This window comes from Tiliqua scincoides, chromosome 1 (genome assembly GCF_035046505.1).
Source record: "Tiliqua scincoides isolate rTilSci1 chromosome 1, rTilSci1.hap2, whole genome shotgun sequence".
Classification (NCBI taxonomy): domain Eukaryota; kingdom Metazoa; phylum Chordata; class Lepidosauria; order Squamata; family Scincidae; genus Tiliqua; species Tiliqua scincoides.
The window spans coordinates 165,415,913-165,441,076 of record NC_089821.1 but is presented as its reverse complement, the minus strand read 5'-3'; the positions used below and the strand labels follow the sequence as shown (position 1 = coordinate 165,441,076).

At 42.3% G+C, this 25,164-nt stretch overlaps 1 protein-coding gene across 2 annotated transcripts in view; it reads left to right on the top strand.

Annotated features, from left to right (window-relative positions):
- Positions 1–25,164, top strand: part of SNTG2 (syntrophin gamma 2) — a 272,584-nt gene that overhangs the window by 159,748 nt on the left and 87,672 nt on the right. For both annotated transcript variants that reach the window (XM_066640310.1, XM_066640309.1), the window contains exons 7-8: positions 10,932–11,019; positions 17,412–17,503. In XM_066640310.1, coding sequence (XP_066496407.1) covers positions 10,932–11,019; positions 17,412–17,503 — 180 coding nt within the window. The remainder of the gene's footprint in view (positions 1–10,931; positions 11,020–17,411; positions 17,504–25,164) is intronic.

Here is a 25,164-nt window from a genome sequence, read left to right as displayed (position 1 = left end):
AGCCCCAGACCACTGCAGTGGAGACCTCCTTACCGCTTGTAAGCAGCGTGGAAGGCTCCGTGGGGGCCTGGGAAGTGGCACACATCTCCTCCAAAATCGGAGGAGGCACATGCCGCTTCCCCTCCGCCTCTGAGGGACACCCTCAGAGGCGGAGGAGGGGAGCCCAGGAGCACTCCTGGGAGGCAGTGAGAAGCCACCTCTCAGGCAGCGACTCAGCGCCGGACTGGGCTGCCCCCTCCCCTCCTCCTCTATAGGAGGATAGGAGACAGGCGCCCTAGAGAGGCAGTGTCAGGAGATGCGACTCTCGTCGCACTGACACTCTAGGGCGCCTGTCTTGTATCCTCTGGAGGAGGGGGGAGAGTGCCCTAGAGAAGCGTTTTCTCTAGGGCGCCCTCCCCCCTCCTCCAGAGGATAGGAGACAGGCACCCTAGAGCGTCAGTGCGACAGGAGATGCAACTCCTTTTGCGCTGCTTCTCTAGGGCGCCCTCCCCCCGCTCTGGAGGATAGGAGACGGGCATCCTAGAGTGTTAGTGCGATGGGAGTCGCATCTTCTGATGCACTGCCTCTCTAGGGCGCCTGTCTGCTATCAGGAGGGGAGGGGAGAGGGTGGCTCAGAGGAGGGGAGGAGGGGAGGGGAGAGGGTGGCTCAGTCGGTGCTGAGGCACTGATGGAGAGGCAGCTTCTCGCTGCCTCTCCACAGTGCTCCTGGGTGCTCCTCCTCCAGTGGGGGGGCAAGGCTCGGGGAGGCGCCCCTGGAGTTTCGGCGCCTGGGGATTTTGCCCTGTTTGCCCTCCTCTAGGTACGCCAGTGCCCCTGGCCACTGACGGAGCACAGGTAAGCACAGGGGCATGGGGAGGGTAGCAGGAGGGTGGGGGAGGCCTTTCTGAGTGGGAGGAAGGGTGGAAGGGGGGGACATGCACGGAGTGGATGCATGGAGTGGACATGCATGGGACTGGCGGAGGCTACCTCTGCCAAATGCTATCCTCCTTTCCAAGCTTGGAAGCCTGACATGGGGTTTCTCCACTCTGTACCAGCTAAATAGCTGGCACAGACTTGAGAAGGCCCATTGAGCAGGCAGGGCCTTTACTTGGCCTTTCCTTGGAGATTTATGCTCCCTTCCCCCAAGGATACCTCCAGCCTGCTCACATCCAGCATAGGATGCAGCGGTAGCTGTTTGGAGTTGCTGCTCCTATGCTGGATAGGATTGTGCCCTCAGTAGATGAGATGTAATCAATGTTTCAATTATACCTAATAGTTTGCTAATGCAGATTACGACATTTGTGCAGTTCTGCCCCATTTCATTATGGTCACAATCCAGAGAAGCTTTTATGAGCAGAAAGAGGTCTCCATGTAAAAGCAAGTGAACCATGTATTCATATAGGAATTGCCACATAGAGCATTCCTCACAGGAGTAACATAGGGGAATCATGCAGGAAGCCTCTACAAGGAATACTTCAGCTCCAGTGATCCATTCACATTTTTCTGCAGTCTAATGCAAGACTGACAAATGTGCTTATCTGTGCATGGTGCGTGTATAGAACTGGATTACAGCCATCACCGGCAAGAAAATTCTCCAGAGAAAATGGTCTTTTAAAAAATGGAAAGATGCAAAAAGTTGTTATTTGTAACATTTCAAGACAAGCTTCAAAAGCAACACTTCAAAGAGAAAGTAGCCCAGAATGCAATAGCTTTAATTGCATGTGTGGAGTCCTCTTTTCTCTTTTTACTATTTAAGAAACAAATGGTTTGTTATTACAGTAGTTTTAGAAGGCGGCAGTCTCATCTTTGCTTTCTCCTTTAGTTGAACCTCCCAAAATGCCAAGAGAATGCACAATTTGCACCAGACGTACTGTTTTTATATTAGATCTGTTAAAAGTTTTCATGCTATAAAGCATCTATTATTTAATGACCCTCTGCTTCATTAATTCTTTCTTGTGGGAATTGGTATTGATTTTCTACATTTTGGGAATGTGAAGGGTATATACCACTGATCTGCCCTTTAGCCATCACATGAGAATGGAAAGTAACACCCCAGAAGATTGTGCAAAGCCAGTGGCTTTTAAAATTTTCATTTGGGAGGCTTTTGTTAGAGACCTCCTTTTTCAAGTTCTTCTTTAAAGAATGTATTTTTTTTTCTTTTGCATAAAATATAACAGAATCTTGTGACACCTTAAAGATTGACATATTTATTGTGGCATTAGCTTTTGTGGCTCGAAGTCCATTTTGTCAGATCCATGAATTATTATTCTCTTTTCTCATTGTGCAAATATGAGTGTACATGCATGTGTGTGAGTGTGTTTCAACTGATTGATCAATTAACAGATAATTTTTCAGGCTGGACAGGTTCCCAAAGCAACCTCCAACTGAAATAATTAAAAGGAACAATATTTAGTTGATGGTATTTATGTGAATCTAACTGCAGATGAACTCAGGGATAGGCTAATATTAAGGATACCAGCTCACAAAAGTAACCCCTCTGGCTCCCTCCTCAGTATTGCAACCCTCTACCACTGGGCGACAAGGATGATACAGAGATACATGTGCGCAGAAGATGGAGGGAGGTGGGTGGAAGGAAGGAAATGTTTGAGGTATTCATCATAATCACACAATCCTTTGTGGAAAAGGATTTGCTGTGCTTAAAACCTGTACTAATAAACACTTGATGACACTTTGCTGCAGCACAGCATTGAGAGGCAAAATGCAGAGGAGTTGTGGAGGAGGAGATATTTAGCACTTCCCCCACTGACCTTCTTTTGACTCTTCTTCTGCAACAACCTTTCCCCAGCTCCTTGTTCCTCAAATTCCAAATCCATATTTATGACGCAGTGTTAAATGGATGTAGTCTGTACTCATGTAAAGCCAATCTGTCTCTCTGCACCCCAGAAGTAGCACTGAGACCACAAGTGCAAAAACTATTCCTGATATTCCAATATAACTGTGGGCGCAATCCTAACTGTCAGTTAAGCCAGCCCAAGTCCCTTGGGCCGGCCTGGGAGGCTTGCAAATGTGTCATAAAGCACATTTGCACCTCCTTGAGGGGTAGCAAGGCCGGCACTCTGAGAAGCGCCGGCCTGTGGAGGCTGACAGACGCCTCTGTGCTAGCTTTCCCTCCGATGTTTGCGTCGGCCCAAGGAGTCCCATAGAGAACCATAGGCACCAGCAGCCCTTACCCAGGGGTAAGGGGAGAAGTTTCCCCCTTTCCCCTTGCCTCTGGCTAAGCCGCTTCTGGCCACAATCCTGCGCTGGATACAGCACAAGCTTCCTGGCTTGCCTGTTGCACCCATAGTTGGCCACCCAACATCCCTATATTCAATGACAGTGGCAGCCACCAGACAATCAAGGGCAGATCATTAAGCTGATTTTTGAAAACGCAATATACTGACCTCTTTTGACACTAATACAAACTAAACAAAAATTGCATTCATTAATGTTATCATGAGCAAAGGTTGCAAATTATCAAAGCAGATTAACTCATCCCTATTAGGTTATGAAGTTGGAATTAGTGACATGATTTAACTTGAAAATTATAATTTGTTTGCTACAGCATACTAATGAGAAATTTTCCATTATTACAGTAATCTTGGTTATTCAGTAAAAAATATGAGGGGAACAGTTGTGAATGCATTTACTCTTTTGATATTAGAAATATTCTTCTAAAAAAAATTAAAAGCATCAAATGCAGCTCTGAAAGCTTCATTATCATGCAGATTAGCAGGGAGAGGGCAAATTGATTGGGTGAGATGGCTGACCTGGAAAAAAGGCATCAGTTCATTTGCAAATCCTGAAGTGGATATTAATGGAGTTCAGGAAGTCACATTTGGCAGCCTGAAGATGATTAGGAAATAAATACCTTTTCATTTAAACATGGACAAAACTCTACCAACAATTTTAGTTAACCTTTACTTGAACATGTGTGTGTGTGTGTGTGTGTGTGTGTGTGAGAGAGAGAGAGAGAGAGAGAGAGAGAACTTTTTTTGGCAAAGCTAAATTGGGCTATTCAGTACCAATGATAACTTGTGAAAAATTAGTGTTCATAATTTTTTTCAATGTCCCATTCATCCTTGACATAGGCCAAGGGCATCTTTTCTCAATGTAAGAGAGAGTTGATAACAGTGGGCTGGGTGAACTAACTCAATAAGGCAGAAGCTTCATAGGTCCTCCTTTCTAGATCACCGGGCATGTGCAAGAGCATAACTGTATAGTACTAAGATGCAGGAGAATGTAGCTCTGGTCACGGAGTTCAGCACGCAGCTTCAATGGTCTTTTTATTATAGTTAAGATTTTGCAAAGCTGAAGTTATACTTCTCTAGTCGTTAAATTTTTAGTGGTAATAATAATGGTTAATGATATGATGCGATGGATTGGATGGAAACAGTGAAAGCAATGTAAAATGCTGTAAGCCTGCACCGAAACTCAGTTTCTTTACAAAAACATTCTGTGAGCTTGGGTTACTTTAGCTTCCCTGTTCTTCTTGCATATTAGGTGATATAGTACTATAAAGTAAATACACCATTCTCAATTTAAAATTGTCACCTAGAGTTTCTCATGTTCATTTTTTTCTCACACCCTTACTGTGTAGGAAGGCTGGATTAATATTGACATTTCATTTACCCAAGATCTTATCTCCTCTAGGGTTTTTATTTTATTCTTTTGCCCTGCAACCAGAATGGAAAGAACTTTTCTGGTACAGAATATACTTTTTGATAGAATTTGGGCCTCCCTTATCTGAAATGCTTTGGAATCAGCTTTGGATATTGAATTTTTCCATATTTCAGCATATGCATAATGAGAGATCTTGGGGATTGGGCCCAAATCTAAGCAAAAAAATTCATTTATGTTTCATATAGCCCTTATACACATAGCCTGAAGGAATTATATACAATATTTGTAAGAATTCTGTGCATGAAACAAGATTTCTTTAGGCAAAAAAAGTAAAAAGAAAGTCATATTGGTGCTAAAAAGTGCCATATTTTGGAATATACCTTATTTCAGGATAAGGGGTTTGTCAGGGTGGAATTGGGTTATGAGGATAGGTTATATAACAATTAAGGTTTGGACTATTGATATAGTACAGTGCCATGGCCATCAGAACTGTGGGTAACCACAATGGCTTGGCCTAACAACAACAAAAGTGGAGAACTCTATTCTAGAAATCCTAAGAACCAGTGATAAATGGCATTCCTGCAGTATAGCCCACTTAAGAATAAAGAGACATTTAGGATGAATTGCAGAGACCAAATGGTCAATCAGCAGAGAAATAAACAAGAGGGTTAATTTGCTTTCAAATGCCGAGAGGCCTGGCAGGCAGAGGAGCCAGTAGAGTCCTTGAAAGAGAGATAATGCCAGATGGGGAATGTAACACAAGTGTGAAAAATCAGCCTGTTAACTAAGGGATGAGTCGGAGGTGACATGAAATGTGATTGGATGACAACTTCGGGTGATGTGACTCAGCATATTTCTAATTAGGTGATTGGCCCAGGACACCTCGTGGGCCTTAGAAAGTTTCATATAACTGTGCGCAAGGCAAGTCTCTCTTGCTCTTGAGCCTGGCATCTGCTGCACAAAGTGCTGTTGGAATGAGAGTTCACCTGCCAAGGTAACTGTGACTGGTAGTTAGACTTAGCCTTTGAAGTAGTGTAGACCAAGATAGTATATTATTTTGTGCTGAATGTATACTGTACCCAGGTGCTTTTCCATCTCTCTCCTGGCCTAGCCATGATGAGTATTGGTCACCTGAGCAATTTGTAATCCTATTTCTTTCTTTGTAATCCTATTTCTGCTTTGAATGTGTGTGTGTGCATTTCATGCTGGCAAGGGTTTGCTCATGAAGGACTCAGGCATTTGGTGCCTGTACCGACTGTGGGTTATTGAGGCGGAAAGGGGGTAGCCTGCCCCACAGGTGTGCAGAAGCCTTTAAGGCAGGGGAAAGCCTTTACAGGGTTCTCAACCTGTAATGTGCAAGGGGTTATTGTCAAATGTCAACTACCTTTTCAGAAAAATTGTTGTATAAGTTTGCATGGAACTCCTGGTTCCTTTTACTTTATGGAAATTCAAGTTCAGAATATTGCTGATTCCCACTGAGAGGCAGCACATTGCTCAGCAGCTTTTTTCTTTTAAACCACTATCATTGCTTCAGAATTCTTTCTGTTTCTGTGTTATTCCTACAATTATCAGTAGCGCAAACAGTGGAAATTAATTAAACAACAACTTTCATGAGAGGGTGAGGAGGAGGAGAAGCTGGAGAGGCTTCATATCCTTCACCTTTACTTTTGGACTCTATTAAAGTACAGTGGGTCCTCATTATCTGTGGGTTTCACATCCACAGATTTGAAAATTTGCAGATGCAAACCCCATGGCTGGAGGGCCTCAGAAGGCCTCCCGGACACAACCAGCATTTCGGGTTTAGGCCAGCAATTTCTGGTCAGTTTGAGCTGGCAATTTCTGGTCATGTCTGGCCTTCTGACAACAAATCAGGCATGACGTGGCCTTCTCATAACCTTCCAGATGTGACAAGAAGTGCATTCTAGTCACGTCTGAGAAGTTTATGAGAAGGCCACATGTGACATCAGGAGGGATAGGTGCAGGTAATAATAATAATAATAGTAGTAGTACAGGTATTTATATACCGCCTTTCTTGGTCTTTATTCAAGACTTTATTCAAGGCGGTTTACATAGGCAGGCTATTTAAATCCCCGTAGGGATTTTTACAATTGAAAGAAGGCTCTATCTTTCAAGAGCCACAACAAATTCAGATGTTTTCTTCTGATCTGGCCTCCATCCTGGCCTCCATCCTTCCACAAATAGCTCGGCTCAGCTTGTCAGCTGCTTCAAGGTCGCACGGTGCCTGTGGCCTTGAACTGGCGACCTTGTGGATGTTATCTTCAGGCAAATGGAGGCTCTACCCTCTAGACCAGATCTCCTGCCCATAGGTAAATAATTGTTGCTGCGGATTTCATTATTCACCACCATCACCCCATTGATTATCTTTATCCATGGAATTCAGTATCCATGGGGGGTCCTGGAACAGCTGCCCTGCGGATACTGAGGGCCCACTATATAGAAAAAAATACTGTAAGCCCCCTTGGGACCTCCCAATGGGGAGTGGAAAGGTGGCATATACTTTTTAAAAATACATAAATGAATTTCTTTCTGTCTCTGAGTAAAGTCTTGCTATTAGAGAAGGCAACATACTATATTTCTTCCTTTGGAAGTCAAACTCATGGTCTTTTTTTTTTTTAAACTAGTGACAGTATTTTTCAGCTAGCGTCTGTAGGACAGAGGCTGCAACTGAACATAGGGTTTATCATGTTTAACCCCACTTCGTTGGATTGCAGAAACCAACTTTAAATCGCAGATTTGTAGCATTCTGTACTTCCTAATTTGGAAGTCTACTCAATTTAACAAAAGTTTAGCACCACCATTTAAATTTTCAAAATCAAAAACTTAACCAATCTACACCCCTGCTAAAATCAGAATTACATTATAGAGTCTTACAGACTAAAATAACACTCCTTTCCACCTCTTCAGATTGATGGTGCAGTGAATGCTGACTTAGTCTAAGTTAATACTAAGTTAATACAATCCCCCCCCCCCATTATCCTTATCATCCAGCCAGGTCTCAGTGAAATGCATATCACTGGCAAGCTCGTGAATTGTAGATGTCTTATTAGCTACCAACCTTAACTAGAACTAAATGAGGAAAAGGAGGATTGTTAGCATAAAACTCAGCATGCTCAGGGCTAGTAGGAGGATGACTGTTCTCAAAACTCTGTAGCTTTTCCCCTACTACCTCTTTACTTCAGAACAATGCTATATAGAAAACAGCTAAGCCTATTTGGTGTTAGAATCATTAATACTTAATTGGAGTGGGTGTAATGCCATGGGTGTAGAAGCAAGCAATAATCTGTGCACTCCTGATGAAACCACAACTTTATCCAGTGATTCTATGCTCTAGTGACTGAGGGCCCAATCCTCTCCAACTTTCCAGCACATGTGCAGTGCAGCCTCCAGGTAAGGGAGCAAATGTTCCCACACCTCTGAGATATTAAATCTGTGCATCCTGCCTCCCTAGTGAGGCGTGGCTAGCCTCCAGGGGCATCTCCAGGAGAGAGGCAAGGCTGTTGAGCTCTGCTCAGCTGCACATGCTGCCTTACTGCTTTTCTGCAGCTGTAAATGAGGTGGGTGGGGCATCGTGAGGCTGGGAGGGCTGTGAAACATGGTGGGAGGCTGGGAGAGAAGGCTGGCTGGGCAGGCAGAGATGCCACATCTCAGCATGGAGCTCTCTCCATGTGCAACCTCGCCCCAAGGACTACATTTCCCAGTATGCCCCTCACCCTGGGCATCCTGGGTTTGGTCAAGGCTGCTTGGGAAGGAAGGAGCCAGCCTGCTCCTAGTGGGGGGATGTCCAAATGCCCCAGCCTGCATCCCTCCGTCTTGCATGGGGGGAACAGGGGTGGCATCTGCATGTTGGGTGTGTGTGTGTGAGCAGCCCCCATTTACTTTGGGATGAGTTGCAATCTTGCTGGGTGTGGCTGCAATCCTTTCCACACTTTCCTGGGAGTAAGCTCCATTGACTCAAATGGGGCTTACTTCTGAGTAGACCTACATAGGCATGGGGTCTGTGTCAGGTTAACCAAGGATGCTCACTTTTCTCTTTTTCCTCCCCCTTCAAAAAAGAAAAAAAGCCACTCTTGATGGCTTTGTCTCCAAAAATTGATTAAAAATAAAAATCCCCATTCCTTTTTAGCCATTCCCCTTTTTCCTTCTGCCTCCTTTTGGGGTGGGGTATACTCTGTTGGCTGCTATTGTAAAACAAAAGGCACAATCCTAGCTAGGTCTACTCAGAAGTAAGTCCTATTGTGTTCAATGGGACTTACTCCCAGGAAAGTGAGGTTAGGATTGCAGCCAAACAGTCTCTGGGTCTCAGTTTGCATCAGTTTTCAATTAGCAGTTACACACAAAACAAAGTCTTCCCCTCCCCCAGAAAATTCATCACTTCTCTCCCCCTCGCCTTTCCAAAACCCTCCAGGTGTGCTGCTAACAAACTCAGGGCACAATCCTAACCAGGTCTACTCAGAAGTAAGTCCTGTTTTGTTCAGTGGGGCTTACTCTCAGGTAAGTGTGGTTAGGATTGCAGCCTCAGAGTGCTGGCAGCCTTGTTTCTAGTGTATAATTATAACACCTTCATCCCCATTTGGGGGGTAACTGAGGTGTTGTAATGGGGAGCCGTGGCCAATGGCTACAAGGATCAGGGGAGGTGCAAGCTGGAAAAGTTTGAGAACCACTGCCATACCTTGAGAAGGCCTCTGACTGCCTCCCCACCACAGGATGCAGTGTACACCCCACTGACACAGCTGCACCAGTACTGGAAAATTGGGTAGGATTGGGCTCTCAGTCTAGTGTTTCTACATCACTTGATCCATCCATATTGGTCAATCAGCAAGATTTAAATGAACATGCAGTTGTAAGATCAAGTCCAGGAAGTCATGATTACCTTGATTATACTTATTATTTAGATCCATATTAATCAGGTTTGGGGACAGAAAAAGCTTTAGTGGCCCTGGTAAATTATCTGTTCCCTGTGTTACAAGAAGTGAAGGCAAACTTTAATGTACTTGTAGTGGCATTTGACCATCAAATTCACAAGCACATCATAAGTGGCCACCATCTGTTTGTCATTGCACCAGTTTGCACATGCACTAGCTCTTTGAGGCTGCCAAGACTATGTGCATGCACCAGTCTTGCACCTCCTCAAGACTCTGTTTAGGAGTGTAAAAGGCTCTGGAGACTAAAAGTTTTGAGAACTGCTACCCTAGATATAATGGAGTTGTAGTTTCATTGGCTTTGTATTGGGTTCATAGCCAACAATTGGCTCTTTGGTAAGAAGTTGACTATTGTCATCTACACCTTGATAAATTTCCATATAAAATGAATGTAATGTGCTATGCCTGTGTACGTGAAGTCATTCTCTTTCAAAAGGCATTTTCTTGCCATTAAGTATCACTAATAACACCATTAAAATATCACTGGGTCCCTTTCTTTCCTTTTTTTTTTAAACTGCTCATATTATTGCTCACTTGTTTTTATTAGCTTTATTCATGTGCCATCAATGGCTGCTTTTTACTGCTATGTTTAATAGCCTTTCAGCCTATGACTTTATCATTTGAGGCTTTTCATTTTATGGGCTATTTTTGCAACTCCTGTTTGTTCATTATGTTGCTTAACATTTGTATTTTTTTATTGTTTATTATTCAATGTAAAATTTTATTGAATTTTAATTGTTGCCTGTCACCGCAGATACCTCTGAGCATATAGTCAACTCATAAATATTATTTACTTCTAACTCAATAAATATTATATTCTCTTTCTTATTTTGAAATTGTGGCTCATGGCACAGGAATCGTACAAACCCTGCTGGCCTGTCATATACCCTGCAGTGGTCTGAATCTGATACTGTAATCTAGAAGCAAGATGTCCAAAAACTGAAAAGGTCATCCGACAAGCAATGTGGACATGTTCCAGCTGAGGAAAGTAGCACTAAATTGCAATGATCTGAATGGGAGAGAGAAGCATGTACTTAAATTTATCCCCCATTGAAAATTATTGGGACTTTAAAGTGCCTAACATTGGCTGGATTGTACCTAATAATGTCTTTGAAGCATGTCATGGGGTTGTTGTTTTTTTGGCCATGTACAAGCACAGATTGCCCTTCAAATCTTAATTTTCAGACTCTTCTACCATTGTGGATGCACTTGCCGTTATCATTTTATTTTTGTAGTCTGACCCTCCAGATATTCTTCATTCCAGCAATAAACATCACTATTGGATTCCTGACTAAACTACTGAGACGTGGCTTTTTGATGTAGACTATTTTGCTCTCTGTGGCTGGTTCTTCTTCGGTATAAAGTAGCTGTTATTTGTCACACTGACAGGTGCATCTACTGCGAAATGCTGGCGATGAAGTTACCATCACCGTGCAGTACCTCAGGGAAGCTCCATCATTTCTAAAGCTCCCATTGGGTAAGGGGAAATTAATGGATCTCAGTGTAATGTTTTCCTTTCTGCAGTATTTCTCAAAATAAGCAGACACTTGCATACAAATAATACTTCATTCATGAGTGTTTTACTTCAGGTAATGTTATATTGTTCACTGTTTAAACATGCCCCCTTCACATGCCCATAACTGTGTGCAAGCTGTGCCTCTCTGCTGTTATCTTACAGAACTGTGGGATATGTATGAATGCTGAAACACAGCAGTCCCGATCATTTGTGTCATCCCACTGAAAGGGAGAGCACAGACTGAGTAAGAAAGAGCAATGTGAACAGTCCCACACATTTTGTAGCAGCAGTCACAAATATAACAGTCATTGGGTGCAGTGCCATGGGGATGTGGTCCTTGCAAAGCTTCAGAGAACCAAGCCACCATAATGCTGGGATCTTGTGTTCAGCTGAATGTGTCCATTTATTTGCACATAGCTGGCTTTGGTGCAATGGTTGCCTGAAAATCACTTTTAACAAGTACATTCCAAGAATCCTAATCATTCCATTAAATTGGAGCCACGTTACCATGTCAGTTATTTAAAATGGTTCAGTATTTGATTTGTGCAGGGAGTTTCTAAGGCTGGAGTGCACTAATTAACTTTCACTGCCAACCACAGCAGTGGCGAAAATAGCGAAGGAAAATATACTGGAGTCTTTGTTGTTGTTTGGATATATAGGCAGTGTGTGCACAGGGACCCCCAAATTAACTGTAAGAAACCAAGTTTTATAATGGTATCTGTTGGACACCAGGGTGTTCTGATACTGGGCTTCAGTTATATCTTTTAAGTAATATTGTTCTGAGGTTGCCTTTACTTTTTATAAATGTGACATTGAACACTTTTACTTGTCAGTAAGCTGTGTTTATTTTATCTGCTAAAAATATCTCCAAATTAGGCAAGGCTGAGATAAATTCTGCCTTTACATCAATGCCTGCGCAGACTCATCAAGACAAACTCATCCCATCAGACAAACCTATCAAGACAAACTCATCCCATCAGGCATGTGTGATAGCCCTGGTACCAGTAATGTTCCCAGAGGGGGGAATGTTCCCAGAGGAGACACCTCTGCATTGCTCTCACCCCCCCCCCAATGGCTCTGACAGTGAGGGGGAAGGGCAGCTTACAAAGCATGTTGAGGTGCCCTGCAAAACTTGGAGCTTTGTGCCCCACCCAAGAACACTACTCCCTGGTGCTTGATTAACCACCTATCATCACTGCCTGGCCTAGTTTACATACTCTTTTTATAAGTACATGAATGAATGAATTTCTATTTTGCTGTAAGCCGTATCAACATTTTTAGGGGAACAAAATACTTAGAGCAAATGTTGACAATATTATCAAGCTAGATTCTGTGATGAAAATTTAATGCACTGCAAAGAAAACATTAACAGCTTTCAGTAAATTGGATCCTGTTACTACAGAACCATATAACTCACTTCTTGAATCCACGGGGACAGCAGGGGGGAACAGGCTATTCTTGGCCAAGCTATTTCTCAACTGAATCTTCTCAGCTATTACATAATTGCTGTCAGTATTACATGTGATACTGGTTCAGTGGCATCTATAATGAAATTGACTGATTGATTGATAACTATCAATTGTCATAGCTGTTTTGCACAATGTAAAATTTAGCTGAGGAGCTGGATTATACCTGCTAGCCTGACCTCCAGTGTTCACATATTCATCTGTAGGTTCAAATAGGGACTATACACATGCAACTTATGTGTGTGTAGGCTTTAAACGTGCATTTGGAGGCTGAAAAAAGTAGGAGCTCCACTCACATGGACCAAGCCTACACACATATGATGGAAGTGGTATATGCATAGGTTGTGCTCCAGCCATCAGATAAGTGTGCGGAGATTCCACCTCACCCTAAAGCTGGTGCATTCATATAGATGTATGTGTTGTGTGAAAATGGACTGATGAAAATTTGTCCTACACGCACTTCAAGATATCTGTGATCATCTTGAGAAAAGCTTCAGTGTAATGTTTCTGTGGTGGTGCTAATAGAATGAAAGGCATAGGCAATTGTAGCTGTTTGCTCTTGTAAGACAGGGTTGGTTTAACATGAATACTAGTTGGATTCTTGTCCAGTATGGATTGTTCTCTGCCTTGTATTAATCAAAGTCAGGAATATATGTCAGAATTTCAAGTTGATGAAATGCAGCATGTGAAAATTGATCGAAGGGTGAGATTTTCAGCTCGTATTATCATTCCTGTTGCTTAGATTACTTCTCTTTACAAGCAGCTTGTTTCGAAAAGGATTTTAAGGACACTATCTGGAAATCAGGCATCTTTCTACTGGCATTATGCTATCTCGCTATAAAAAAAGAAACAAGAAGGATGCTCGTTGTCAATGATGTATCACAGTGTGAAAAACTGCTTTCCAAACAACATGTTCTGTTGTTTGCAGTATGAATGCAACTGAGATGGTTTAGAAAAGATATTAACAAGTGTTGTAAAAGCAAAAAGCACTTCTGTTCTTGCAAGTGGTGCAAGTTTTAAAAGGTCAGTCTCCTTTCCCCATTTCCTGTACCAGTGTTCACGTCTCTGACTGTGTGAGAGGGTTTATTGTTCACCTACAAATCTACACGCATGAAACATGGATCGTTGTTCCATCTAAGAAGAACAGTATACAGTATATTTTTCTACAATGTGATCATAAGACAATTACATAACCATAACTAACACAAGCACCAGTGCAGTGGCTGCTACGCATGTGGTAAAAGCTCCATCAAGCACTAAACTGTGACTTGAAAGTAAGCAGCACTGGCGAGACAGCCTGCACCGACACACCAACATTGGAATCAAGCCCTTGGCCGCCAGCAGAGGTACTTTGGTACCAAGCAGAGCAGGGGCTTGGGGAGGATGGCAAAGAGGCGGGTTTCCAGATGGAGGGGGGTGGAACAGGGCAAATTGGGCCCAGAAGGGGGTGGGATTGGCAGAGGCCTTTTTTGCTGGAGCCTAGCCCCGCTCCTGCACCTGGCAGCCTTACACGGGGCTGCATGGACTTCTGCCAACTAAATAGCTGGTGGAGATCTGTAGCCCTAAAGGCTACAGAATACAGCCCTAAAGATTACTCAGAATAAGGGGACAAATATCCTCTTAACCCAAGGAGACCTTCAGCTGGCTCCCAACTAGCACTGGATACAGTGGAGGTCATGCAATCCTGCTGCACCAGCACTAGTTAGGATTGGGCTGTCCACTAGGCATTCCACACTTAGGATAATACTGTGGAAACCCAATTTGTATTATTCTTTCTTCTCAGAAGAAATGCACCTACATGCCCTGGAGGTTATCTGTGGGTTGTTCGTATCACACAATGCCTTAAACACATAGTGGAGTGGAGCACACATGCCTGTCATTCTCTCCTATCAGTTATGTATCATGAGAAGGAAACCACACAGAGATGCAAAGTTGCAAATTTATTTAACATAAAAGAATGCAGAGAGTTTCTAAAAACTGAAATCTGAAAAGCTGAACTCGGATACCACCTGGTATGACCAGAGAGGAGAGCCTACAGTATGTGAAGCACATCATAAAGGCTGCTTAAGTTGATCACTGTGTCTTGCTTTGTTTTCACATTTTTTATTTTTGTTGTACAGTTTTATACTAATTTGTAAGCCCCCTTGGGTCCTCCTGTTGACAAGAAAGATGGCATAAAAATACTGTTATAAATAACTGAATATACTACAATATTCATTTTGTGTTTGAACTGGCCTAGAGAGAGCATACATTAGTAACTAAATATATAGGGTTGTTGTGCGGTTGTGATGTTATCGTATCTAACTGCTGTCCCACTTCAGGGCTCAAAGGAAAACATTCTATGTGTAATTGTGAATAAAAATGAGAATGTCTTAAGACAAATTCAATGGATAGAGGTGGGAGAAAACGGTGAGAACAAAATAAAAACTTGTAACACCACTTTCTGCATTTCTCATATTTGTAAAAAAACCAAAAAACTAAAAAAAAAAAGCCCAAATCAGCAAAAAACTAAAACTATTTTATTTGGTTCTTACTTATTATTTAATGGGAGGTGTATGGTAATGACTATGGCTGCATCTGCTGACACTTAGGGCACAATCCTAACCAGGTCTTCTCAGAAGTAAGTCCTATTTTGTTCAATGGGTAATATAGGTACCTATATTACCTATCTTAGAGCAATTCTAATTTATAATTATACTGTAAATTTTGAATGAAAACACATAACACTGCTTTCTGCACTTCTGACTTTTGCAAATCACCAAAATCCATGAAAATATAAAACCTCCCATCTCTATCAATGGAGGATGTGAATTGTTGTACTGAGTTACTGTCTAAAACTGCTGCTGAAGCTCTTATGCATGGGGAGTCTTCTTCTGTCCTCCTGACCCTCAACCATTTAACAGCTAATAACAACTTCAGGGACCCAATCCTATCCAACTTTCCAGTGCTGTGGCAGCCAAAACACTTGAGGAGGCCTCCATGACTCCCCCCCCCCCCCATCGCAGGATGCAGAACTTGCCCTGCTGGCACAGATGCATCAGCACTGGTCAGTTGGATAAGACTGGCCTTAAGAGTGCCTCGGGCAGAAGATTCAGAGTACCTAGAAAGAATGGTGTTGGGACATGGGGAAATTATTATCGATAGAGTATCGAAAAAAGACAGTCCAATCCTAGCTAACTCGCCACACAGCAATGCAGTGATGCCAATGCAGCTACCTCTGTATCCCACAGGGATGTTTTGGCCTCTTAAGCCATGAGGTAAGATGGGGTAAGCTCCAGAAGCTGCTTTGGATCAACTTGGACCTGCGCCAGTCTCTTGCCTCTGCTTGGACTTGCGTTGTGCCATTGCCACTGCACTCTTTAAGCAGCCTTTAGTTAGGACTGGGCCCTAACAGCACCATTCTGTGCAGGTCTAATCAGAAGTAAGTCCCATGAAATAAAATGGGTTTTATGCCCAGGTGAGTGTGTATAGAATTTTAAAAACTTTCTTTGAGATTTAAAAATGTTCTTGAGCTAGAAAACCCGTTAATTGCTCCTGCCCCACATACTCTTTAACATTGTGCAATCAATCAAAAACATGAAGGCCCAAATCCTAACCGGCCTTCCAGCACTGACATAGCTGTCCAATGGGGCATGTGCTACATCCCGTAGTTGGAGGGCGTTCACAGAGGCCTCCTGTCAGTAAGGGAATGTTTGTTCCCTTACCTCGAGTTGCATTGCTCTTACTTTGGGGCTGCAAAGTTGGTTAGGATTGTGCCCTAAGACTAATCAAGAATGCTCTGATGGCTATGCTATCCATATGCCTTTCATTTTGAACACCCAAAGCATATAAGAGACATTCTTGGAGGTTGTCACAGGACTGTATCGGTACCTTTCCTTTAGGGGTCAAATAAAGTACTGTACAGAGGAAACAAACTTTCCTGTTGTTTCTTTTCTATCCCCGCCTTCCACCAAGCTGCTAGGAATGGCATATATAGCTCTCCCTTCACCTTTATTCTCACAACCATCCTGTGATGCAGTGACTATACAAAGGTCACCCATTGAGACTGAGGACTGTATGGGAGTTTGAATCTAGGTGTCTCCAGATTGAGTTCAAAACTCTAAACAGTACAACACACTGACTCTGTTTTAGATTAGCTTTAGTTTAGACTGGCTTTTAATGTCCAAAGCTATATCAAATTAGATATTCTTTTTTATATATTTACCACGGTTAAGCCCTAATGCCATCTGCCTCCTTGAGGTAAACAAATATGTTTCCCTTTACCCCAGTAATGCCCCAGCCACCCCTATGGGGATTCTAGGGTCCACGCCACCTATACCACTGGCTCAAATCCAGGAAGCTCAGTATACCTCTGGGTGGGCTGGGAAGGGAGTTAAGATATGGCAGAGGAAGCTTCTGCTAATCCCGCCCCCTCCCCGTCTGTTCTGTCCCCATTCTGTCCTCCCCCTGCCTCAAAACACCTCCTGCATGCCCCCCACCCACGCCCAGCACAACCTTACCTGTGTTGTCTGGCACTGCTCTAAGATGCAGTGTTGGGCTTGCACAGGCCTTTGTGCTGGTACTGCTGGCTCACCAGTAGTCATAAACATACTTTGCGGTATGTTTGTGATACTCCGAGCTGCTGTAGGGACGGCTGCACTGTGCAATTAGTTTACCATCTAGTTCATTTTCTTGTACACTGGTTTTCTCTACTTTTTTGCTAAGAAATGTATGGCGCCTGATTAACCTATTACTCTTCCATCAGATATATAGATTTATTTAGATGAGCTTACTATTTCTTATACATACACAGCAATTCTTCCTATAGCCTGCTGTTTTATTTGTTGTTCTACTGAATAATATAAAAATTCTGGAGCAAATTTTTCTTTTTAATATGCCACATACCAGGTTCCCCTGGACCATCAAGTGATCACAGCAGTGGTGCTTCCTCCCCTCTATTTGACAGTGGCTTACATTTAAATGGAAACTCAACAAACACAGTAAGTAAGTTGAAATCAGTTTGTCTAGTCATATATGTGGTTTATGTGATTGAGGGCAGGAGAACAGGTGCTTCATTCTATCCTTCAAGTATAAAGGATAATTTCTGCTAACAGAATCTGCAACTAAGGCACCATGTGTTCTCTCTGGGGGGGGGGGGGGAATGGACATAGAATAAAAACAAAGTTTGAAAGTTAGATGCTAATGGTAAAAAAAATTGACAACCCAGACCTGAGCTGCCCGGTGCCCAGAGGAGCAGCAGAGTCAAAATGCCTGCTGCTGCATTCTGTGGGCTTTGGGCAGCCAGCGGAGTCACATTGGGAAAGGCCCAAACCCCACAGTGACTATTTTGCCAGCGCAGAGTTGAGAGGCCCTGTGTTGGTCCTTCTGGCCTGACACAGGTTCTGGGTTTGGCTGAGCAGAGCTCTGCCAATCCTGCCCCCCCCCCGACCCAGTTGTTTATGTTTTTGCTCTTTCTATTAGCCTTTTGTATTTGATGATGTTGATGATTTTAGTTGCTGCTTTTGTGATTTTGTTGCGAGGTCAAAATCAAAGTTCAAAAGCAAACTCAGTAGGCAAGAGTGGTGATTGTCTGCAAGCTTTATTTCGTTGCCAGCAACTGGCTTCTCAGGGACTCCTTGTCCAAAGCAAAGAGAGCAATTTTCCCAGTGTGACCCTCTTGCTTATATTCTATTCTGGCTCCTTTGTCGGAGGAGTCTTACACTTCTCATTGGCTGGTGTGTGACATCAGAGATGGGGCTTTCTTCGGGTTGGCCACAGATAACTTTACAAGCATTTGATTGGTTGGTTTCAAGTTACAGGTTTTAAATATGGCTAAAACATACATTGAGACATATATAATGTAAAGATTCCAACAACCACTAGATGGCACTCCAAACTCAATTATTATTCAAAACTGCCTTTTGGTATGTTCCTGTGCTTATCTTTTGGCACTCCTTACTTCTTTGACCTTGGCAAGAGCCACCAGTGCTATCTCTAACATTCCTTCTTGCAGACACTGTGGACCTCTGTGCCAACATTGTTTAAACCAAGTCCTCTCTATTCCATGTTGTGATTCTCTATATGTGATCTGTTACTTTGATGTATAGTGGTGTAAACATATATTTAATACAGGACAAACTAAACTCTTATTGTACAAAAGGATTCTCTTTCAGAACTCTTTCTTATTTAAAACACATCTCATTTCCCTCTGTGTCAGCTTTAGCTCAAACAGAGGCTGTTCATGGACTTTCTCAGGAATGTTCCTGCTTATCTTCTGTCTAGCTGGTGTTTGCAGGTGTCTGTATCTTAGAAAATTCTATTTCCATCGGCCAACAGATAAGCTGTCTGTTTCTCTACTACAAGTTGCTAGTTTCTCCACTAAAATGTTGCAAACCTGTGTATTCTTAGCCTTACAATTTTCAATTTCCCCACTTCTTGGTGTCAACAGATTAGTTTTCCCATCTCTATGTTGCAAATGGGTATATTTTTCCTATTGTTCTGCCCATATGCTGTTGCAAACCTATTTTTAAAAAACTACTCCCTATTTGCTCTCCCGTATGTTGTAGCCAAATCTCTCTGAGATGCAACAAATTCTGCAAGACTTGGAGTTTTCAAGGTAGCAGGGATACAGCTCCCATATTCCATATCTGTGAGCTGTCTGCAAGACAGACCCTTTGATTACTTTGCATCTGAATCACATTTGTGGCTTAAGCATTTTTAATTTAATGGCTTCTACTATTCTGTGTATTTATGCTTCAATCAAACCATTCTAACAGCTAAAATTCACTTCTGAAGTCACTATGCCCTTATATATGTGTTAATTACATTTTAAGCAATAACTATTAAGCATTAAAGAATATTTGGCATTATGCTAACTTTGTAATCTTTTGACGTGAAACTCTGGTATATTAGCCCCTCCCAGTCTTTAATATATGCATACAAGACTGTAATTTTGGTTTAAAAGGGAAATAATAGAATAATAGGATTTAAATCTGGAAAAAGCCTTTTTCTTGTCATGGGTTTCTCTGTCCACTTGTTTAGTAGGGAATTTCCAGCTTTTTCTCTGTTCAAAGCGTGCACTGCTCTAAGCCGTTATCTGCTTGGTACGCATTCTTAACATTCAGCCAAGAGTTTCCTTGAGACTGCTATTTTTTAGCTGCTAGGCTGCAAGCCTGCAGTTTCAGACCTGGGCCTCTTAAGAGAGCAAATATGGATTTTAAGTTCTAAGCATACATTTTCCCAAGTAATTGCTTTAAGCTAATAATTTGTTTGTAAACATTTTAGCTATAAACACCCATAACACAGCATAAACATTTGGGTTGTTCTATAACATTAGTTGCTTTCATGGCCTTGCCTCAATTTACTATTATCAATTTTATTGTGTTTCTTAAAATGTTTCAGCTACCTTGTGCACTCCAATGTTGAGCAGGGAAGGTGGGATATAAATGTACAGGTCCAGCCTATTTATACACGGATTTTTTATACACGGATTTGACTCAACACGAATGGCCACTGCAAAAGAGAAGGAATGTGCTGATCCCTGGAGAAGGGGAAAAATGCATCCCTTTAAAATCAGTTTAAAAAACTGAACAATCCTTTAACAATAGCCTCCTTAATGAGAGAGAGAGAGAGAGGGCAGCTGGCTGAGAATCCATCAATCCTTCTTTCTCCAGCGGACCTCTCCCTTCCCCCTGAGCATGTGAAAGAAAGGTGATCACTTTGCATTGGTGAAGGGAGGGGCTGAGTGAAGTGCCTTTGTAAGCGCTTGGAGGAGGACTGATTAATGATTGTCTTTCTTAATGACTCTTATCTTACATCACAAAGATCAGCAAGGCTGTTTTTAAATCACTGGAGCAAAGAAACTTTGTTTTTTAAATTGATTTGCTATAGTGTGTTTTTTGCCATCCACGTGAGTGCTTGGAACAGAATGGAACCCATGCAAATAATGAGTCCTGTAATTAATCAATCAATCAATTAATAAGTGATTTAAAACATACATGTTTGTACACAACTATTATTAACCTGTATATTTTTACATCTATATAATAAATATAAAAACACAAAGTATAATTGGCCTAATATAAGAAGGACTAAGTAGAAACTGTTTGAGCATTAGAGGGACAGGATGCAGAGCTAGTAGATCTAGATTTGCAGTTATTAGACAGGGACTGTTAAAGTTGCTGAACAGGTTTTAATCATAAATATGAAACTATTGGTAATCATTCTTTTAAAATATTTGGAGTGACATTTCATCCACATGCTGATGACACACAGTTCCATTCTTAATTTTCATCTGAACTAGGAACAGATATTTCAGTCTTACATTAATGTATTTGGCTTGTAGGAATCTGAGGGCCCAGTCCTATCCACACTTACCTGGGAGTAAGCCACATTTACTGCAATGGGACGTACTTCTGAGTGGACATGCATAGGATTGGACTCTGAGGCCCCAATCCTATTGCATGATCCAACCAGTGCTGATCTAACCCAATCCCATTGCACAAAACCATGCACTGCATCTAATGGTGAAGGGTGACCCAAAGGCAAACAGGAGATAAGTATAAATTATTTCTACTTATCTCTGTGTAAGCCCTGGGGCCACCTATGAATCTCCTCAGATACACACCACCTCTTTTGGTGGTACAGATGTGTGCCACTTAATGACGGGGATACGTTTTCCAGTCCTTGTTGTTATATGATTGGGTCATTAAGTGAGCATTCAGTACAATCTGTTGCCTTTGTTGTGTCAACAAACACTCCCTACCAGACACTAGCTGGCTGCACAGGCTACTAGAGATAGATTGCCTCTTCTTTGCTTTAAGAGCCTCTCTGTTGTATAAACAGACATTCTCCTGCAGGCTATGGGAGACATGATTGCCTCATTAAGAGTATCTTTATTGTGCTTTGACCACAGTCATATATGCGGTCAAAGTTAAGTGAACAGTTGTTAAGCAGCACATGCCTGTATATGTACAATGAGAGAAAAGGAGAGGGGCGGTTTAAAATAGAGGGGATAAGAGCAGCTATGTGCCCATGCTGCCAGATCTATCCTGTCTTGCTCCTCCCAACCCCCAGTTCCTCCCTGCCCATTTATGCGCCCAGTCCTCACATACCTGCCCCATCCCCACCCACAATCTGCCCCTGCCACTGACTTGCTGGCATTGGGGGCTGCAGATAGGCCACTGCCACGTAGCCAACACAGCTTGCTATTTCCAGCATAGTGCCTGGTTGTGCACTATGTGGCATTGTGTTTTGCAATGCTGTAGGTTGGGCTCTGCTACTGGAGTGCTAGATCATATGATTGGGCAGTGAATGTGATTGAAGAAACTGACACTGAAGCTAGATATAGTGGAAGGGTGGGTAGTTTGATAACCCTCTTGACAGGGAAAAGAAGATAGGTTCATTATTGATAGAATTTACTGATATTTAATTAAGCCTGAGGTACTCCTGGAATCTTCATGTTCTTTACCTGCATAGGTTACCCTGTTTCAGCTCTGCTTAAGTCTGAGAAAAGATAATGTTTCACATAGTTGTTGGTTAAGGGTTGGTTTACCTTTGAAGCTGAACTGAACCTGAAGTAAATATTTTTTTTCTTGAGCCAGAACTGCCCAAAACTACTGATGTTCCTGGAGGGAGGGGCAAAACACTGATTTTTTTCAGGTGCCTGGCTATTGGTGTAAAGCAGCCCCTCCTCCTCACCTTCAGAGCTTGTGCAGTCCTGAGTGGCTCTGAAGGTGGGGAGGAGTGGGGAGGGTAGGCCGCTTTACACCAGTGGCCAGGTACCTGAAATAACTTAGTGCCCCCCCACCCGAATGTCAGTGCCCAAAGTAGCTTGATTTTTTCAGGCATGCATGACAGTGTGCGACTTAAACACCACTGGCCATGTGTGGTGGGTCACCAGAAAGTTGTTACACTTCTTTGTGGTTTTGTGCCTCCATGTGACTGCAAAGACAAAGGGATTGTCAAACCCTTGGCAGGCAACAATGCTTCGTTAGTGGGCTGCATTTAATTTGGTGGGCCACCAATAGGGTAGGCCTATCATAAGCTATTTACTGTTGTATATGAATATTGATCCCTAACTTTCTCAGATATTAGTGGTGGAGATTTATAATGTGCATTGTTGTTCTTCAAAAGTCAATTTTAGCCACTGCACATGATAACTGACTGTTGGCTTAGATTCTGCATTGCTCTTGAGTGAACAAAAGGTGTTCATGCAAGAGATGATAATTTTTGCCGATCTTCCCTTCATGCTATAATCACATATGCCAGTGGTTCTCAAACATTTTAGCAATGAGACCTACTTTTGTCTGAAAAAAAAGTGTCTGAAAAAAGACACTCAAACATTTATCTGACTATATTTATTCAACCTTGCAAACTACAGGAGCTCAGCTGTTTGCTGGTCAATTAGCAACTAACTGATTTTTGAATGGCCTCAGGGCTTGAGGCAATTAATTATGTGATCATTCCATCACCCATGTTTTCATTGGAGGTTCTTCGAGACACACCAGAAATTGGGTCACAACGCTGACCCACGGTTTGAGAAACACTGACATATGCAGCCCCTCATCCTGTATGTCATTCTGGTCCAGAGGGTGTCACACTCTCAAAACCACATTGGAGGCATTGCAAAAGGGAAAACCCTTTTTTCTACCAACTGAACTCCATTCTGTCTGTGGAAAGTAGGTTAGGATCTAAGCCATTATGATTATATTGATTGACCAGAAAGAGAGACAAAGCTAGAGAGAATCTTAGTGCTTCAGAATACTAGAAATTTGGAATATAGCTTGGGGTCAGGAAAAGAAGAGAATGCATGTTGAATGTAGAAACACATTGCATTCAAATATTACTGAATCTGATCTGTCTGATGTATGATACACTTTTTGTGTGATACATGCAATTACTATAGCGAACCAAAAAAAGTTAAAAAGTGAGTGAAAATACTCTGTCTTGTCTGGCCCTGTAGAAACGTCACAGCTCAAATATCTGAATCACTGGAACATATATATTTCTCCCAGATCAGGAAAAAAAAAAAGATTCCAGATGTCGAGGGGGGACTGGCTTTGGCGTCTAAGATGGTTTTTGAAAAGTATAAGCATGAGGTAGCATTTATCAGATTTAACCCTGATCAAAATGAGCAGATAGGGAGGTTGAGAAATGTCATACAAAAACCTGAAATCTTTTTCCTCCTAAGAAATGTCACCATCTGTTCAGTGAAATGGTGCAAGTCTCTTGTTTTCTTGAATGTTCTGTTCTTCTAAAATTGACACAATTTCTAAATAGCACCTTGTGACATTTTCAGACTATCTGTCACACCAGGGCCTGCACTGACCTATCTTTTTTTCAAACTGCATGCAAGTATGGATGTGGTCATGAACTTGAACCTGTTAGCTCAGTTCCTGCTATTGATGTGAGAGCCATTTCAACAGTTGTAGCAATGATATGAATGTCAGTATGGATCAGGCATGTTTGTTTTTTCTTCATTTGATACCTTGAATGGTCAAAGGGTGAATGGGTTACCCTGCTGATCTTTCTCTTCAATCCTATGAGACAAGCCAGCAATAATTGGTGTACTTCCAAAACTACTGGAGTGCATTGAAATCTCTCTTCCCAACTTTCTGCGTACACAAATATTATTATTTGGGCAGGAGGTCTGGTCTAGAGGGTAGAGCCTCCATTTGCCTGAAGATTAACATCCACAAGGTCGCCAGTTCGAGGCCACCGGCACCGTGCGACCTTGAAGCAGCCGGCAAGCTGCAGCTGAGCTGTTCCATCTGCTCGGAGCGTGGGAGGATGGAGGCCAGAATGTTAAACCAGATCGGAGTGTAACAGCTTGAATGTGGTGGTTCTTGAAAGAGAGAACCTTCTTTCAATTTGTAAAAATCCCTGCGTGGATTTAATAAGCCTGCCTGTGTAAACCGCCTTGAATAAAGTCTTGAATAAAGACCAAGAAAGGCGGTATATAAATACTGTATATTATTATTATTATTATTATTATTATTATTATTATTATTATTATTATTATTATTATTGACAGTTTTATATACCCCTTTTCAACAAGTTCTTGTTGTGTGCCACCAAGCTGTTTTTGTGTGTTCCTTTGGTTTTCTAAAGACAGCCCTCTTGGTATTGAAATGGAATATTTCTAACTATCAAAGAGGCTACTGAGGCTAAATTGTATTATTATTATAATAAAACATATTGTTCCACTATGTGAGCAGCAATCCAGGCCCAAACCTACTAAGAAACACTTTGGTTCCTTCACCCTGAGGAGGCCTTCCAAGGTCAAAACTCCCCTGTGGGATTCAGTAGGCACTGCATTGATGCCGCTGCATCACCACGCTAGGGGTTAGTTAGGATTGGGCTGTAGGATACCTAGATCATGTGCCACTATCAAGCCAGGTCTCCCCATCCTGTACCTGTGGCTGTTATTCTTTCTGCCTACACATAGGATTTAACATTTGCCCCTGTCAAACTTACAGCACAATCCTATAGATATCTACTGAGAAGTAAGTACCATTGTCTTCAATGGGGCTTACTCCCAGGAAAGTGTGTACATGATTGTAGCCTATATCTTATTGGTATGGGCCCAATAATGGAGCATATCAAGATAATTTTGAATCCTGATTTGGGTTTCTAGGCTGTTCACTGTCATTCCCCTGGC